At 39.9% G+C, this 20,590-nt stretch overlaps 1 protein-coding gene across 1 annotated transcript in view; it reads left to right on the forward strand.

Moving 5' to 3' along the window:
* Window positions 1-20,590, forward strand: part of kif6 (kinesin family member 6) — a 541,049-nt gene that overhangs the window by 235,737 nt on the left and 284,722 nt on the right. The window contains exons 11-12 of the mRNA XM_060854513.1: window positions 15,395-15,500; window positions 17,521-17,662. Of these exons, the coding sequence (XP_060710496.1) occupies window positions 15,395-15,500; window positions 17,521-17,662 (248 nt within the window). The remainder of the gene's footprint in view (window positions 1-15,394; window positions 15,501-17,520; window positions 17,663-20,590) is intronic.

A 20,590-nucleotide genomic window follows, 5' to 3' on the forward strand; every position in this document is an offset into this window, starting at 1 on the left:
CATATCCTTCCAAATATTTCTTAGTTATGTACTTATCTAAATGTAACTATGATAAATCTAGAGGTAGATCCAGAAATTAACCTGAATTAGAAGCAGTTACAAGATCCACACTACTCTCAGTCTACCATTTTAGAATCTTGTGCTTCAGTGAGAGACCACTTCTAATGCCATAACAAATCAAAATATGATCTGTTAAGCAAGATTTGTGTTTAGGATCTGTCTTGCCTAGGACCAATACCAACCCAAACTAGAGACCCAGACAGACATCTGGGGACTATGGCAAGGACTGAATGACATCACAGGTTCTAAAAATAGACAGTGCAAGATAGCAGATGATGACACATCCTTCCCAGATCGTCTGAACGCCTTCTATGCTCGGTTTGAACACAATTTCAGTGGAGGGGTAACACCTATTCAGACAAGTCCTGATGAACCTATCCCAACAGTCACTGCATCAGGGGTCAGATCAGTTTTCCTTTGTGTGAATCCAAGGAAAGCAATGGGACCAGACAGAGTACCAGGCTGTGCACTCAGAACATGTGCAAATTAACTGGCGGAGGCCTTCTCGGACATCTTCAACCTCTCCCTGCAGCAGGTCACTGTCCCTGCCTGTTTCAAGAGGGCCAACATCATCCTTGTGCATAAGAAGGTTCATGCAGCATGTCTCAATGACTACCGCCCAGTGCCCCTAACTTCGGTGGTCATGAAGTGCTTTGGCTATTCTTGGCATTAATCAACTCCAGCCTCCCCACTACTGTTGACTCACTCAAATTTGCCTGTCGGACCAACTGATCCACGTCAGATGCCATATCACTTGCCCTTCACTCCTCTCTTGAACATCTTGACAACAAGAACAGCTTCATAAGAATCCTACTCATTAATACAGGTCAGCCTTCAACACTATTATCCCCTCGAGACTAATTACTGAAGTTAATGATCTCGGACTAAGCCCCACTCGCTGCAACTGGATCCTCAGTTTCCTGACCCACAGGCCACAATCAGTGAAGATTGGGGACAATATTTCATCCTCACTAACACTCAATACTGGAGCCCCCAAGGGATGTGTGCTCAGCCCCCTACTGTACTTATTGTATACCCATGACCGCATCGCCAAATACCAGACTAATGTCATTTACAAGTTTGCTGATGACACCAACATAGTCTGTTGAATCTCAAATGGTGATGAAACAGACTATAGATGGGAGGTGGAAGACCAAGAAAAATGGTGCACTGAGAACAACCTAGCTCTCAATGCCGGCAAAACTAAGGAACTCATTATTGACTTTTGGCAGGATGTTACTCATGCCCCCTTACACATTAACAGCACAGAGGTGGAACAAGAGTATCAAGTTTCTGGGAGTGGTCATCCACAACAAGCTTTCTTGGACTCATGTGGACGCACTGGTGACAAAAGCCCAACAACAGCTCTTCTTCCTCAGGCAGCTGAGGAAATTTGGCATGATGGCGAATACCCTTTCCAACTTTTATAGGTGTGCCATCGAGAGCATTCTGTCTGGATGTATCACTACCTGATATGGCAACTATACCATTCAAGATTGGAGATGGTTACAGAGAGTGGTGACTTTGGCCCGGACAATCACAAAGGCTAACCCCCATCTATAGAATCCATCTACCAGGCCCTCCTGTCAAGGTAAATCTGCCAGCATTCTCAAAGATCCATCCCACCCTGGTAATGCTTTTCTCCAACCTCTACCATTGAGGAGAAGGTACAGAAGCCTGAACACACGCACCAGCTGGTTTCGAAACAGTTTCTACCCTACTGTTGTCAACCTACTGTGAATGGACTCTCAAATTCTTAACATTCGCCTATACCTTTTTTTTTGGTTTTGCCGCTGTTTACCTATGATTTACTTATCTATGCTACTTAACTCTGTGATCTGCCTGTATTACTCGCAAGACAAAGCATTTCACTGTGCCTCGGTACACGTGACAATAAATTCAATTCAATCCAGTAGTACCAACAGCTGTGATCATAGCAAACAACACTGAATTGGAAATATGTCACTGTTTTTTCAGATGAAACCAGGTCAAAATCCTGGAACTCCTTCCCTAATGGCATTGTAGGTCTATCACCATCAAGCGGACTGCAGCGATTCACACAGCACACAGCTGATTCTCAAGGGCAACTAGGCAATAAGTGCTGATTCAACCAGTGGCGCTCACATCCCATGAATGAATAAAGAAAAAGTGGAGCATAAAATGTCCCTTTTGCTTTGACAGTGTTATATTATACATGGCTTAGACCCGACAGTTTGGTTGCCAAAATGCTGGAATTGCTTCCACGATTCAGGAACAGGAAATTACCGTGAAAAAGAGAAGTACAAAATAGGCTCTAGCAGGAGTAACAAAGAGGCTTTACAGAGACGAAAGAAAGGATTGCTTTGTTTACAGCCATGACGGGAGCAATTTTGATAATTATTTTCTCATTTTGTTGAAGTAACAGTTTAAAAGATTTAAACATTCATGCAAACACACACCCCAGTATTTTCTGCACTGTCGTCTGTACCAATTGCATGGAAACAAAAGTAGGTTGTATACCTTGGAGACATGCCAGTACCTGCTTTTGTAATCTGAAAACTCAATATGTATAGATTTAAGTAGATAATGATTGTGTACTGGGCAGTGCAATTGACCTGAATGGAAACACTTTTTCAAAAATTCAGTTCCTAAAAGTAGTGTTTCAAATAGTGCTTACTCAAAGTAACCTTTAAAACGATCACGATATTTTATCCTCTGTTTAAAATAATTCACAGTTAGATGGAGGATACAATGCAACATTTAAGTATCATCGAATGTAGGTAATAAATCCAACTCTGAAATTTGGAGGCAGTTTTGTGAATCCCTGTTGTGAGAAAAGAGACTTGTGTTTATATCTATGGGACATTCAAAAGTACTTTTTTCCCTAATGGTGATGATAGTTTTAATTTCCTCCATTTCTATAACTTTTGCATTGCCTGTTATATTTGTTTCAGTGTCCTCCACCATGAAAACTGAAGAAAAATAGTGAGTTTGTGTCTTTGCCATCTCTGTGGTCATCATTGTTAATTCCCCAGCCTCATCCTCTAAGGAATCAACATTTGCTTTCACTCCTGTTTTCCTGCTCATATACTTATAGAAGCTTTTACTGTTCAGTTTTATAATTTGCATTAGTTTTCTTTAATAATTTCCCTTTGCTCCTTTTGTTACTTTTTTCATTATTCTTTTTGGTCTTTAATAGTTTTGAATTCCTCCACCCTGCCACTGACTTTTGCAATATTGTATTCCTTAGTTTTTGCCTTATGTTATCTTTAACTTCCTTGCTTGGCCATAGATTGTTTTTTTTTCCCCCTATTCTTTCTTCCTTTCTGGGATATATTTTAGTTGGGAAGAATAAACCATCTCCTTAAATGTCTGCTACGATTCGTCATCTGTCCTATCTTTTAGTCTTTCTTCCTAGGCCACCAGTACCAAATTGGTCCTCATCCGATGTAATTGCCTTTGTTTAACACCAGAACTCTAGTGTGGGACTCAAGGTTGTTGACCTCAAACTGAATTTGAAATTCCAGCATGCTACGTTCATTGTTTCCCAGAGGATCTTTTACTATTTTTGGAACTCAGTAATTGTCAGTAGTTTGGCTGTCTATATGATGTCTTCTGTGAATTGCACTGCAGCAAGTTGCCAAAAATTTGTCAGCAGTGCCTCCCAAACCCGTATCCTCTAAAATAAAAAGAACAGCAGGGGACTCGTAACACCAACATCTTTGCATTCCCGGACGTTGAACATCCCAACCTGATTTGGAAATATAGTGCCACTTTTTTATTATCTCTGGGTCAAAACCCTGGAACACTGTTTTTTTTAGTGTAAGGTGTATCTACTTCATAGACTGAAGCACTTCAAAATGGCAGCTCAACATTACTTTCTTTGGGAAATTAGAGATGTGCTATAAATGTTGGCCTTTTGACTGACACACGCATCCCATGAATTAATAACAAAAAACCTCAAATTGCACATGCATGAAACTTACTTATTATTTCATTTAGGTGTTAGTAGTTTACAACATTATTCACAGAAGTTTCATAGCTCAGAATGAGGCTGTTCGATCCATTGTGTCTGCACCAACTCAATAAATGAGCATCATTACCGAATGCCAAGCTTCTGCATTTTCCTTACGCACATTGTTTCTATGCAGATAATTATCCAATGACCTCTTGAATGCCTCAAATGAACCTGCGTCCACCCCATTTCCACACTGTCCATGCTATGTATGAATGAAAACGTTTTCCTCACTCAGTCCTTGCTTCTTTTGCAGATCACTTTAGATCTGTGTCCTCTTCCTCTTTTTAATCTTATCTATCTTATCCCACCCACTCATGTTTTTTGCAAATCTCAATCAGATCTCCTGTTAACTGCCTTCTTTGTAAGAAGAATGGTCCCAACATCTTTAGTCTATCCTCATCACTGAAGTTCGTCATTCCTGGTACCATTTTTGTAAATTGCTTTCATTCTTTCCAATGCATTCACATACTTCCTATAATGTTAAAAATCACACAGCACCAGGTTATACTCCAACAGGTTTATTTGGAAGCACTAGCTTTCAAAGCGCTGCTGCTTCATCGAGTGGTTGTCCAGTCCAGTCCCAGTCCAACACCGCCACCTCCAAATCATTCCTATTGTGTATGGTTCCCAACACACAATACTCTAGCTGAGACCTAACAAGTATCTTATACAAGTTCAACATTACTTCAAACAAACAAAACAGAAATTCACATGGAGAAGCTCAACAGGTCTGGCAGCATCTAGAACATAGAACATTACAGCGCACTACAGGCCCTTCTGCCCTCGACATTTCGCCAACCTGTGGAACCAATCAGACATCCATCTAACCTACACTATTCTATTCTCGTCAATATGTCTATCCAATGACGATTTAAATTCTCTTAAATTTGGTGAGTCTATTACTGTTGCATACAGTGTGTGCCATGCTCCAACTACTCTCTAGTAAAGAAACTACCTCTCATATCTGACTTATATCTACCACCCCTCAATTTACAGCTATGTCCCCTCGTGCTAGCCATCACTATCCGAGGAAAAAGGCTCTCCGTGTCCAATCTATCTAACCCTCTGATTATCTTATATGTCTTAATTAAGTCACCTCTCAACCTTCTCTCTAACGAAAACAGCCTCACATCCCTCAGCCTTCCCTCAAAAGACCTTGCCTCCGTACTGGGTAATGTCCTCGTAAATCTTCTCTGAACCCTTTCCAATGCTTCCACATCCTCCCTACAATGCAGTGACCAGAATTGTATGCAATACTTCAAATATGGCCACACCACAGTTTTGTACAGCTACAGCATGATCTCATGCTTTCAAAACTCAGTCCCTCTACCAATAAAAGCTAACACACCGTATGCCTTCTTAACAACTTTCTCAACCTGGGTGACAACTTTCAAGGATCTATGTACTTGGACACCGAGATCTGTGGAGAAAAAGCAGTTACTGTTTCAAGACCAGTGACCCTTCTTCAGAACTGAAAGCATATAGGAAAAGGTAGAATTTATGTTGATGATGGGGGCAGCTCCTGTCATTTTCATAAATACCATTTTTTCCTTGCTGCTTTCATGACTATAGAAAGATCACTCTACTCAAAACATTAACTATTTTCTCTCCACCGATACTGCCAGATCTTCTGCAATAATTTTCACTTTTGTTTGCTTTGTTTCATATCTCCAGCCTCTGCAATTCTTCGTTTTATTTCAACATTTACCTCCTTGCTCTTGTTATCTATGCCCCTGTTAATAAAGCTGAGGATACTGTATGATATACTTACTGCTCTATCACTTTCAATGATCTCTGTGCACGTACATTTGGGCCTCTCTACTCCTGCAACTCTTAGAATTTTAACTCCTTTTTTGTTTTCTCTTTCAATATTCTTCCAAGAAATTTTAGATTAGAATAGATTCCCTACAGCATGAAATAGGCCCTTCGGCCCAACAAGTCCACACCGACCCTTCGAAGAGTGGCCCATCCAGACCCATTCCCCTATCCTACATTCAGCTTTGACACTATGAGCAATTTAGTAAGGCAGCAGGAAGTGTAGGTGGAATTGAATGGAAGGTAGACTGGTTTTCATGAAAGACTGGACTTGGGCAGAGCAGTTGCCATACCAAGGTGTGGATAGGAACTTGCAATGGTATATCAATAAAAATTGGTAAGCGTCATTGTGCTTACTGAGGAAGTAGAGGCATTGGTGTGCTTTCTTGGTAGTAACATCGATGTTGTCATATCCTGCAGTTCTGCACTATCTTCCTCACAGTTGTTCTTTAGTTTTGATTGAGTAATACAATTAGATCCCTTAACGTTTATTATTCAGTGAATCCCAAAGAATAAACCACAGTTCCTACTAAAATAAATCCCACATCGTACTTGTGCAACTTGAACTTCCATTAGGGGTTTTGGTTGACCACAGCCCACATGGATTAATGATTTGTATCTGATCTGTAGAGATTTGCACATTCTGAGTTCTTGAAAGATGATGTTACAACATTTCTAAAATATAACCCAAGTGTATTTTTAAACAAGTCAGTTTGTGCTGGTAGGTCAATGGGCAGTCTTAACTTGCCTAAACCATTATATGCAATAGACCCATCAAGTACTCATCTGGAGGAAAAGAAGAGAACCTTTACTGTAAAAAGAGAAATAGAGTGAGTAGCACTACTTTACATCTGTGGTGTGCAGAACTGTTAGCAACATACTGTCATTTGATGAGGTTTTCATCTCTGGAGTACCATCAGATGGAAGGAGTGTTTTGGTTTTGGCTTTTCTCACAAGAACATGAATGTGTATGTGCACTTTATGTGTGAAGAATAAACAGTGATCCTTATCACTGCTCTCTGACTAAGTATAGTGAGAGTTATATTATTTCACTGTTTTTACAGAATATTTCAATGCACTGAGTATTGAGTGATTATTGAACAAAGCAATGATATTGTTAAAAACCAAGCGTGGAATGTTTCCCTGTACGACCTGGGCCATGGTGGGAAAGTTGGGAAAATTGCGAGAGTGGCCAGTGAGGTGTTTTTCGATGCTGAGGATCACATTTTCCAATCAAGTATTCAAATTCAGGAAGAGATTCTCACTAGTTGGTAGCAAGAAACCTGTTTGAATACATTAGATTGCATTAACACTTCATTATCTAATCTCGCTTCATGAGTGTGGATTTTCACAGTCTTCCACTCACTGGATAGAAACTAGACAATGGCCGTTCCCAACGTAAATGTTAGAATGGCTACCTGTTGACTCGTTTGCCAACTGCTTCTCTTATCGTTAATCTTAGACACCCCGCATTAACATCTTGGGGCATGCTTCATGAGCAGTAATTGCCCGAATTCCCCCACCACCTCCCCTGACCACAGAGATTGGCATCCAAAATATACAAGACCCATTGCATTATTAATGGTACATCTCTGATACATTGCAGAATGGTTCTGCACTTCAATGCTTAGCTTTGGAGTGCACCTTTCACTTGGATGCTGCTCAGGGCACTTTGTAGAGACAGGTACAAAAGATGGGTTCAATCACACTGTGTCTCAGTGTCTCACTGTCTTAGTGCTCACTCACTTTGTGCTTGCTTGGATACTCATGGTATCTTTGCCTCATCTCGCCTTTTTGCACTTTATTCCCTCAGCCAGAGCTTAAATACTCGCAGTACTTCTGCCTTACTTTGCTTTTAGCAAACACACAAAGCTAGGTAACTTGTAATGTTGTTAACAGTGTTCATGGATATGGGCATGGACATGTTGGCTGTATGGCATTGTGATATGTTAATCTCATATGTGTAGCATGCATCAGCAGTTCGTGTGGTAAATCAAACAGTCTTCAACCAAGTTGCCCTGCTTTAAAGTTTAAGGTAAGCAATCCTCTAACTGCAGAGGGGCTGTTGTCGGTCAGGTGTCCCCAGTGTAGTAAGTCAAGGAATTTGTACAGTCATAGTCCAAGGACTTGGGGACCAGTCAGTTTTCTGCTTAGGTCTTCTGCTTAGGTCAATTATCATTCGGCGGTGTTTGCCCAGATAGGTCAGGGAGTGGGCCACGATCAGTTTTGGCTGTCAGCAGGATGCAAGTCAAAGCAGGTTGTTAGGAGATCTGCAGTGGTAAGTAGGTTCAGCAACTGGAAATTGATGACAGCCATCTGGGATGCATGTGGGAACAAAGATGATGAAGAGGTGAAATTCAGTATATTTGGGAGAGAGATGTTAGTGCATGGGAGTAAATGGGATACTGTGGGAGTGGTGTTATTGGTGGTCACCACCACCATAGCTTCAGAGCACAGTATTGGTCAGGAGTAAACTGTAGTGATGAGCGTTGCAAATGTAATTCCAAGTGATGTGTAGGAATGTGGAAGATCAGTAGTGATGAGCTGGCCAGGAAGAAAGGGTGTGGAAGTGTTATGGATCAGGCCAGACCCCCTCAAACATTTCAAGAAAGTGTCCCACACCCGAACTTTGCTCGTTGTTCTCAGCAGGTGTAACGTGGCTGGTCCAGGAGGGATGCTGCTGGTTAAGCCACTTAGTTTTAAACAAAGCAGAATTTATTTACAAGATTACCAAATGAAACACAAACAAATGACAACAGAATACTGAATAACTTAACCTGACTGAAAAAAACAACAGATTATACCAACTTAATGATGCTGTTCCCAATACTTGCAACAACCCCAAAAGTAAAATCAAACAGGGGATCTTACAGGAGAGAAACCAGAAAGAGGAATGAGCATGAACCTGCTTCTTTCATGCAGTTGTTTTTTCGGTCAGCAGCCTCAAAACTGCCTGACTGCTTTCAGTGAATAGCCAGACTGCCAAAAACCAAATCAAACCAGAGAAAAGCTGAACTGGGAGCAGTGGCCACTCCCCTTTCATTGTACAAGTGTTTTTGTAAAACTTGAAAATCTTTGCCTGAGGTGGTATCTGTTAGCTATAATCAAACTGGCCCAGCTATAATCAAAACCCCATCCAAGCCCAAACTTTTTGGAACCTGTGTCTTTTATGACCTGTCTGGAAAAAAAAATCAAAGACAACATAACCTTGTTAAACAAACAGCATCATCACAGGAGGTTTGGGAGCAGGTTCCCTTGATTACCAGGCAAAGCCTGAGATACCAGGCAAAGCCTGAGATTCTCTGTGCCAGTTGTGACCTGCATTACCTTCTATATTCACTTGACTCCTCAGGGCAAATTGAGATCGACAAATTGTTACATCTATGCCTGACATGAGTGGGGACATGTCCCAACATGTAGGTTCCCCCTTTAAATGACAAGAGGCCACACAAATGTACTGAATTCAAATTCAATAAAAAATTTGGAATTAAAAGAAGTAGCCATCACAAAACCATTGTTAATTATTGGAAAACATATCTAGTTCACTAATATCTTTTAACAAAGGAAACTGCTGTGCTTAGCTGGTCTAACCTATATGTGACTTCAGACCCACATCAATTTTGTTGACTGTGAACCTCTGTTTGTATTGATAGCCAGTAATGGTCTGCTTGATATAGACAAAGCATACTTGCCCTTATCCTCACTGATCTACTTGCCACAGATGCATCTATTTATGAAAATATTGTTCAGAGTGACCATCACACAGTACTTTGTGTAGATGGAATCCCATTTTCATATTAAGAATACTGTCCACTGTGCTGTGTAATGTTATCACCGTAATAAATGGGAATTAGAGAGAAAATTCTCCACTGGTTTGGAGTCATACCTAGAGGAAAAAGGAATGTGGTTATTGAGGAAGGAGATGGATCGCCTCAGCTCCAAGACATTTCTGTAGGAGTTTCCTAGGGCCAACCATCTTCAGCTGTTTCATCAATGACCATCATAAAGTCAGAAATGGAGGTGTTTGTTGATAATTGCTCAATGTTCAGCACTATTCATGGCTATTTTCAGGATTGATCGTTTTTTACTACAGAGCAAAAATAGTTTCTTTTCCCGACGTCTAATGGCTTCTGCCATATTTTCACATCCCCAAGTTGTTCAGCTACCTGAGAAGCAATTACATTTGCTGTTGGCAGGTAGGAGCCTTTTATCACTGATAACTGGTCACCATTTCTGTGACTAGTAAGTTCCTTGTTGCCAAATCTCCACTTGTACACAGTGTCCTGGTTCTAGCTTATTTGTAATGAAGCTTCCCCACAGCTTGAGCCATTAGATGTGTAAAGAAACAAAAGCAAAAATTGCTAGACAAACTCAGCACGTCTGATAGCATCTGTAGGGAGAAAACAGTTAATGTTTTGAGTCCAGTGACCCTTCTTCAGAAATGAAAGTAGCTAGGAAAAGGTAGTATTTATGTTGATAATGTTGTCAGAAGCTGTCATTCTTTGCTTTAATATAGCCGTGTAAATAACACTTATAATGAGTGTCAGGTAACTTGTTTTTAAAAAAATGCAGCATTCCTTCTGCAATCCTTGGCTTTTTGACCAGGCCTTTTCCAATTTCAGTCTGCAATCAAAAATATGGAAAAATGAAGAAATACAATCTTTATAGGAGGTGGATGGGGGTTAATCATCTTAAATGCTTTGGACTGATTGAAAGAGACAAGCAGGAAATATTTGTCATAGTCATAGAAATTGTAATTTGATAACAATTGTTTTGATACCCTGACATAAGTGGAAACTTAAATGTATTAATTAAAACACGTACTTTCAGGAAAGGTGAGAATGGTTTTGGATGTAGTGGCTTGTGTCATGCCTATCTGTCATGCCCACCATATAGTCAGTGAATGTTTAGTTTAATATAGCTCATGAGGCTGCTTTTATGTATAATGGTTTAATTTTAAGTGGATTAGCAGTCAAGCTTTCATTTAAACAAGTTAAGAGTTAGTTTATTACAAGTTTTAACTGAACATTCATTTTGCATAAAGGAATAAGCTATTCACTGAAATCACAGGTATTAAGACTAAAACCAATACAGATTAGACAAAAGAATATTTATCAGGTGAAAATCCCAGTAAGTTTCTGTTGAGGCCTATTATGTGAATTCTTTGTTGCTGAAATAAAGCTGCTAACACTTGAAATTAGATCCAGCAGCTACGCCATAATCAATGGTAGAATTGGTAATATTTTCTTGTGCAAGTAGTTTTCTCAAAACTGCAGATTTTGGGTGTGAGAGAGACCCTGATTCTTGGAGTTCTCCACTGGAAGGTAGCTGTATAGTAATTTTCTTTTGCAGCTTCAACAGTGAGAACGTCTGTTCTAAGTAGTTTTATAATTTTTCCAAGCTTGGGGTTGATTAGTTCTGGGCTTGAAGTTGGACTTATCTCTAACTGTGGTAATCAGCTTTTTAAATGCCCTAGCTGCCAATTAAGAGGTCTTCTTCTTCAATGTCTGTTGAGGCAGGGGGCACTCATTTACTGTGGAAAGCCTGATATTGTGTTTTGCAGGACGAGGTGCATTCTAAAAATTTCCGTTTTGAGGTTTGGTTCTGGGATAATGCAGGAAGTTTGGATGTGGAGCAATTTGTAAGGTGTTTACAGCAGGATTTTTAAAAATACGATGTGGATAGTCCAGCCTTCAAAGAGCTGCTCCTAATCCACAATATCCAATTCTTGCCTAACTCTGTTATAGTTGGCCTAACCCTAATTTAACACCTTCATCTGAGGTCCACTCTTGTCCTTATCCATAAGTATCTGAAAACCTGTGAAATTATGGCCACTATTCCCAAAATGCTTCTCCACTGCAACTTTGATCACTTTGACTGGCTCATTTCCCAATACCAAGTCTAGTATTCATCTTTTGCCATCTTGAGTGCCTCAACTGAATCATGTCCACCACACTTAAGATCTGGAATGGAATGTCTCTAACTACTTGCCATGTGGAAAAGTTTTTTTCTCATATTCCATTTGCTTCCTTTGCAAACCCTTTCAAAACTATGTCTCTCATTCTCAATCCTTTCGTGAGTGGGAACTAGAAGTCTACTGTGTCCAGACCCCTCAGGATTCTAAAACTTCCTGTCAAATCATACAGAAATACGAAATAGGAACAAAAGTAGAACATTTGGCCCCTTGATCCTCCTCTAGTAAGATCATTGCTGAACTATCTGTATTTCAAATTCCATATTCTCATCATTCCTGATAATCTTTCATTTCTTCAACTAAATGTATAAATATTCAATGACCCGCACCTCCACCTTCTGAGGCAGTGAGTTCCAAAGACATACAACCATCTGACAGGAAAATATTTCACTCGGGTGACCCCAATTTTACAGTAATGACGTCCTACTTCTGGACTGAACCACAAAAAGAAACATGTTTTCCATGTTCACCTTGTCAAGACCCTTCAGTCTTATACACTTACTCCAATTACCCCTCACTCTTCTAAATTCCAGTGGAGACAAGCCCATCCCATCCAGTGTGTCCTGTATAACTCATTCACTTCAACTATCAATCTAGTAAACCGCCTCCAGTACATTTACAATCTACCTAAATAAGGAAATAAAAACTACACACAGTATTCAACATGTGGTCTCATAAATGCTCAGTACATTCTTACTTTAATGTTCAATTCCTCTTGTAATAAATTACAACAACCAATTAGCCAACTTGATTTCCTACTGTACCTGCATAGTAACCTTCTGTGACTAATGTACCAGAACACCTAAATCCTTCTGCACTTTGGAATTCTGAAATCATTCTGTTTACGTCTGCTTTTCTATTCTTCTTGCCAAAGGGAACAGCTTTACATTTTTTTCACACTATAAGACATCTGACAGAATTTTGTTCACTCACTCATTTAGCCAATCTATATCCGTGTGCAACTTCCACAGGCCTTTTTCACAGCAGACTCCCTGTCTGTCTTGATATTGTCTATGAATTTATCTACCATGTCTTCAGTCCTCTCATCTAAGACATTTAGGTATGTTAAGGCCCCAATACAGTTCTCTCCAGCATTCTGTTTCTCACATCCTGCCAATCGGACAAAGATCCATTTGTATATGTTCCCTGTTTTCTTTTAGCTGGACAATCTTCTATTTATTTTTGCTTTAATTTCTACAATAACCTTTGAAGTGACACCTCATCAAATGCCTTCTGGAAAGCTGTCTTTTGGGTCCCCTTTATCCTCAGTGCATTTTACTCCTTCAAAGAACACCAATAGATTTGTTAGACATGATTTCCCTTTGATGAAACCAGGCTGCCTTTTCCTGATGACCTTGAGTTTTTCTGAGTGTACTCTTATGACACGGGATAAACTCTCCTGCCTAATTTTAAAACCAGCAACACAGAAAAGATTTATCCCATGCAGTAATCTGTAAAAATTTGAGTGGTCAAGAACTATTTAAAGTAAAAATTAACAACTTTATTTCTTAAAGTATAACAGAGAATCATTAATGAACAACTATGTACAAGTCCTTACGCTAACCTATCTGTTACCTTCCCTCTGTAATACTAGTCCGATAAAACTCCCAATTATCTCAAAACCAGACAGCTTTTGTTTCTTATATTTGGATCTTTCTGTGTCTTCTTTTCTTCTTAGGGATTCTGCCTCACAGGTTACTGATTGAAAAAGGTACTTTTAAGAGAGCTATTTTTCAGGCAGTCTGCTGGGCCTTCACAGTTCTCCTCCCAACTGTTCAATTTTTCCCCAGTCGTATACCCCAGAGCATCAGATTGTGTCATTGGCTTTTAAAATTGTCAATATACTCAATTCAAACTTGATTGAAAATTGGTATTTTTGGGGGGAAATAATTTAAACTGATTGGCCTAATTTGAATTTTGTTTTTGTCATTTCCAGGCAACCAGCTACCCCAGTAGTTGGAGCACATGTTACATTGTGTCTTATTGAGAACACTTGGTGCTGTCACTGCTAGCTTTTAACTCTGTTAAAAGGTATAGTTCACCCACATCTTCATAACAGTACAGCTATAATCCTTTCAATATTGCTGTTTTCTATATTTTGATGTTTTCTACCTTCCTTTCTCCTTGAATAGAATAGTTATATTTACGATTTTCCAGGCTGATGGAACCTTTCCTGAATTTAGAGACTTTTGGAAAATTAACAGCATTGCATCTTCTGCCTAATTAGCAACCTTGGCTGCATACTTTCGGAAGATTTGGTTCCAGACTGATAGTGCCTTACAGTACACACTTGCAAGAGTCTTGTTCATTGTGGTTGTTCACTGCGCTATCCATAACATTCCCCTTTACAGAATTTTGAACCTTGAAATGGACGAAGCCTGAAATCACACGACTCTTCAGTTGAGGAGACAAACAGAAGGTTCAAAATAGGGACGTGCTCTTGCTATAGAAGGAGGTGCTCAAGCATGGGGAAGGGAAGCTTGAGAGGTTTGTCAGGATATCATTAATATCAGAGCTCACTTAATTCAGGTTTGTTACAACTGAGATGCTCTGATTCAAAATGAGTGGGATGGTATGGTGCTCACTCTGAGCTATGTGTGCTAACATATCTATTGAAGACTCAGTCTGGAACATGTAAACTCTTATGGACAATGAATAAACAGATCTTCTCAGGGGCTACACCATCACCACTGACAAATTGTTGTTTTATATCACCACTTCGCAACACTTCCTTGTTTTGTCATTAACAAAAGGCGTCTCTCACATCTAACTTCAAATGCCAGTTATGTGCTACTCAGAAAATGCAAAGTTACCGAAAAAAGACATGCCAGTGAACCTTTCGGTGCTTTATATGGTGCAGCATCCTGTCTCAGACCAAATGATGCTCCCTTGTTTCGGATGAGGTGGATGCAGTCTGCTGAATTTCTGTGCTTGTAGTTTTGGTGCATGTAGTGACTGTCCTTGTTGTGGAGGTGCTATGTGGGTATCACTTGACGTTGCTGCATCTGAATCATTGCAGGAACAATGATCAGTTCAGAGTCAATCACGTAGATCATGCAGACCAGATTGGACAGGGATGGCAGATTTCCTTCCCTGCAGGGTATTTGTGATGTTCTGTCATAATTTGATCGCTTCATGGACTAGTTTTATTTGTGATGTGTTAATCAATTTAAATTCTCCCAGCATGGTCGGATTTGAACTTCTGTTTTTGGATCATTAATTTGAGTTGCTGATTTACTAATTGTAACTGTTGTAGAATTCTCTATTGTTTTAAATCATTTAGTACCAAGGTAGGATTAAGTTTTTACTTCTTGTCTCTCAGATGTTGGCAAATCTGCCTCATCACTTGAGTGACCAGCAATAGCTGCAACTGCTCATGGAAATGACATGCAACATCATCCTGTCTTGCATTTTACAGACAAGCAAAGGATTTTTTTTAACAAATAACTCAACATTTTCATTGACAAGTTGCAAAATTAATGAAGGCAAAGGGTGGGAGATAAACTATACTCAGGAGGTGGATTTTTAAAACATTTTGTTTGCTTCAGGTTGGAGGAACAGCTCAATATTTTTCTAGAAGATACTGACCCTGAGGCCTCACTCGACGTTGGAGCTGACATGAGGAAGATTCAGCACTGTTTCCAGCGATTAAAGGTCAGTGTGTGTGTATTTTACATTACACCCTTTGAATCTAACTCTTTAATACTCTTCTTAACTGGGCTGCAACATATGATAATAGGTTTTGAGCATTATTACAAGTTAGCCATTTGCAGTGAGTGACATCAATGTGTGGTAATTAGATTACTTACAGTGTGGAAACAGGCCCTTTGGCCCAACAAGTCCACACCGACCCTCTGAAGAGCCACCCACCCAGGCAAATTTAGCATGGCCAATTAACCTAACCTGTACATTTTTAGACTGTGGGAGGAGGAAACCCACACAGACACAGGGAGAATGTGCAAATTCCACACAGACAGTTGCCTGAGGCAGGAATTGAACCCGGATCTCTGGCACTGTGAGACAGCAGCGCTAACCACTGTGCCACCATGCCGCCTAATACAAAGTAATACCAAATTTTCCTAAATCATTGTTTTTTATATAAGTTTTATTAGGTGTAAATTTTATCAAAATTTTGTATTCTTTTTTTAAACAATCTTTTCTTTTTTACAAAGACCAATGTTTAGTACGTTGCATTGCCACAAGTACTTATACACCTCCAGTACCTTCTGCATGAAACTATTCTTTTCATCTGAAATATGCCAATTCTCTTGAAGGATGGCATCACAGCCATACCTAATATTGCCTCATGAGACATTCGACACATGCTCACTTTCTAATGAGATTTCTGTAAGGCAGCAAAGAACAGGAACTCAAGTTGTTAACCTCCTCTCCATAGCCCAAGAACACAGAGGCTATCTGTAATATGTTTACCACTGTTCTGGCTAAGGTTACCTATATCAACCCAATGCCCAAAACTGGAACTTTCACAAGATGAATGGCTTGAGCCTGATGGGAAAAGTTAAACTCCTGAAATCTCAGTAGACACATGGATTTCTTGCTCCAGGAGCCTGGGTTGAGGCTGACTCTAAAGGGCAGACATTAGAATCATAGAATCCCTACAATGTGGAGACAGGCCATTTAGCCCATCAAGTCTACACCAACCCTCTCAAGATCATCCAACCAAACCTATTCTTGTAACCTTGTACTTCTCATGGCCCATCCATCTCACCTACACATCCCTGGGCACTATGGGCAATTTAGCATGGCTAATCCACCTCGCCTGCACATCTTTGAACTGTGGGAGGAAATTGGAGCACCCGGAGGAAACCCATTCAGGCACAGGGAGAATGTACAACCTCCACACAGGCAGTTACATGAGGCAGGAATCAAACCCAGGTCTCTGGTGCTGTGATGCAGCAGTGCTAACCACTGAGCCCCAAGCCCCCCCTAATTGGCCATTATTAATATTCTACTGGCTAGCTACCTGTTTAGACTGTGACTGTCCCTTAGCAGAGATTTGCATTTGCCTTCAATTTCATTCTTTAATACCAGTGAGTGCTGATAGCCTCACTTTCCTTTTTTACAGCAAAATATAGGCTCATGATATGTACGTTTATAAACGGGTTAAAGACACTTCGGAGTAAAGCATATTCGTTGAATTTCACTTCACTTTGACTTCAATGCTGCAAATTACATAAGAACACTTGAGAGCCCTTGCTTTTCGTAATGGGTAGAATTAACTCGGTTCTATCACACCCAATCCCATTGTGAAGGTCTGGAAACTGCCCCCATTTTATAGGTATAGTCCATGCATATAATAAAACAGTTATTGCATTGTTATATGAATTGTGGCGATCAGAAGTTTACCAAGGATATGCTGTGATTTCTAACTACCTTTTGGCTCTCTGCAATATTACATGCTGTCAACAGTTTATCAATTGTACCACAGATCACATTTGATTGGGAGGATATGTCATGGCACACAAGTAGTGTTCAACCCATGCCAATGTGTAATTTGTAAAATTCTGACAAAGTCAGAAGCTAGTGAAATACCAACATCTCCATGTCTGGAGAATAGAAAAATATGTAAAATAATTTCTCCTTGGAATGCATTGTTAATCTTTAACACAGGTGATATCATTAGAAAGCTTAAGTACCTCTTTTCCTGTGCCAGTGTTTAGTGAAGGACCTGAAACAGTGTAGACCAGATGGTCGGACAGAAAATGGACCCTTGTCCCCGGATGCAAATGGAGATGATATCATTAACACAGAGATGAAATTACGAGAAATCTTGCAGCAACGAGATAATGAAATAAGTATCCTTTTACATTTATATTCAGTTTCTCAAACTAAAGGTTCAAAAAGACAGGCCACCAAGGAAATCCTGAGGCGGGAGGGGAAGGGTAGCAATAGAAACAAAACTGGACAAATGCTGATATGACCAGACTGACAGGCCCACTTCCACTCTGTAAGGTATCAGGCACAGCTCTGATGATGAATATGGGACTTCCTAATCCTTTACTCCCCTTTTCCTCCTACCTTTATAATCAACTCAGCCATCTATTTGGCTGTTTCAAAGCTTTGATGGATGTCTCATCTTCATGATTAGCAGCATGGCTTTAGTGGGCTCAGCTCAAGAGAGCTTGTTGACAGAGTTCTTCAGTATAGTTGCATTAAAAACTCTTAGTTGACTTCCAAATGTACTCATTGACACAACTCAACAGGATTGCTTTATACAGCTGTGCAATGGAATCTCACAAATGCTTGGCTCACTTCCAAACCCAGAAAAGAATTCTGCTAATCAGTAGTTGTTTTTACAGCTGTCAATGGAAATTGAGTGATGAGATTCTCAAAGACTTCCTAACTTTGTTGGAGGGCTCCTGAATTCTATATCCAGTGGATTGGAGTGAGTCACTTGGTTATTGTATGAGAATAGTGGGTTAAGGAGTCTGAGTGGAGGATGAAGGTGGGAGGAAAAGGGGAGTGTGAAAGTTAACGGGCCCCATGTTTATCTCCAGAACTATGCCTGATATCATTTTAAATGGAGGTGGGCCTTTCAACCTAGTCACATCAGCATTGGTCCAGTTTTATTTCTGCTGAGTCGAGCATGTCTCTACTTCCTGACCATTAAGATTTGGCAAGCATAACTGGCTAGGAAGAGGTTTTGGAGTTATCCTTCTTGCCTCCATGAGAAAAAAAAAGCCTCATGACTTTGTGTTTTCTGCAAATGTGGTCTGGATATACAAGGACTTACTGCAGTTGTCCATGATCAAGACTAAAGTTACCTTCAAATCAAAAACAGAAGTTGCTGGAAAAGCTCAGCAGGTCTGGCAGCATCTGTGAAAAGAAATCAAAGTTAATATTTCGGATCTGGTGACTCTTCCTCAGTTCTGACAGTTTCAGTGTAAGAGATTAACTTGAGAATCTGAGTGAGAGAAGTGGTAAACATGAGTGAAAGCAGTCTGGAGAGAGAAAATATACATCCGGGCTGAGGCTTGAAGCTTGCATTTAACTCGGAGTTGGAAAGGCACATGCCAGTCAGTATCTGTGCACACTGAGTTTGAGAAGTGAATGAAAAACAGAGATATCATAGAAAAGTCATAAGTAGATTGTTTGGTGTGTATCTACTGTAAAAGTCAGTTTGCAAATAGCTTGACTACATCATTATATTTAGGAAAAGTGTGTAATTAGCTAAATTATAGAAAAATGTTAAAGCTAATGTAATGTTGGCCCTGATTTCAAGGGGTTTGGAATGGAAGAGTTGGGAAGAGTTGCAAGTGTACAATGTGCCATGACACCACAGCTGGAGTACTGATAGTGGTGTTGGTGTCCTTATTTAAGAAAAGACATTATTTCGTTGGAGGCAGTTCAGAGATGATCCCTGGTATGGGGGGGGTGGGGGGTGGAATTGTCTTTTGAGCACAGGTTGGGACTCTACTAATTAAAATTTAAAAGAATGAGAGGTGATCTCACTGAAACATATAGGATTCTTAAGGAGTTTGACAAGGCAAATACTCATATTTCCACTCATGGGAGAGTTTTGGACCAGAGGGCATAGTCTCTGAACAAAGGGATGGCAATTTAAAACTGAGATGAGAGCAATTTCCTCTCTCAAATGGTTGTGTGTCTTTGGAATTTCTTACCATAGAGAACAGTGGTGTGGATTTCCTGTGTATGTTTAAGGATAGATTCTTGATCAGTTGGGGATATCAAGGATGATAAGGGAAAAGGCAGGAAAGTGAATATAAGGAATGTCAGATCAGCTGTAATCCCATTAAATGGCAGAGCAGGCTCACAGGGTCAAAGAGCAGACTTTTGTTCATATTTCTGATGAACTTATGGTTTTCATGTTACTCTTAATCATCTACCTTACAGGAACAGGAGAAGGAGTTGATTAGTAACCGAGTATTCTACTTTTTAGTCTTCAGCTCATAGTAAATAGCCCAAAAGTAAGTGTAAAGCATGGCAGGTCAGCTCAGCTATGTGGAATGAACATTATTTTTTGCGCTATGTCGAGAATCATGGATGCTTTACGTGATCTAGATGAATGCATGCTTAATGCAGAAAATTGAGCTACAGGTTTGGAAGGTAGGTCTGTGAAGCTGAGAATTATATGGATGGCCGACTTAAGAAGGTGGCCACACTGCAGTTTAGAAGCATACAGGCAGAGAGGAATTGGTTGATTGCAGATAATGTGGAAGTATCAGGCATGCACTGTAAGTGACCCTTGAGTGTATGTTGCCTTTTTAGTTTGGATACAGGTGGGGGCATTAGTTCATCAGTGGAGTTTTGCAAGAGCCATCTAATTTGTATTGAGCAGTTACAAAGCTCCAGTCGGAACTACAAAACACATAAACTCATTGTTGTCTGCAATCCAGCAAGGAGATTTTATTCTGTAGCTGCATACTCTGTAAAAACTTAAAACCTGTCTGAAGAAGCTGATGAACCTGGCTGATGACTCACTTCTTAAAAGGACACTGTCACTACTTAACATGCATCAACTATAATATATAACACCATATCTAACTGCATAGTTTGATATTGATTTCTGCATTGATGGTATGCCAAATATATCATTTCATCATTTAAAATGAAATTTGGAAGCAGTCTTGATCACACAGGATCATGATCCACGAGTCAAGCATTCAAAAGTGATCACAGCTTGTTAAATTTGTGTATATGGACCTATAAGCATCAAATGCAGCTTCCTCCAGGTGATGATGTAAATAATATTTGCGCAAGAA

Source organism: Hemiscyllium ocellatum, chromosome 3 (assembly GCF_020745735.1).
Source record: "Hemiscyllium ocellatum isolate sHemOce1 chromosome 3, sHemOce1.pat.X.cur, whole genome shotgun sequence".
NCBI lineage: Eukaryota > Metazoa > Chordata > Chondrichthyes > Orectolobiformes > Hemiscylliidae > Hemiscyllium > Hemiscyllium ocellatum.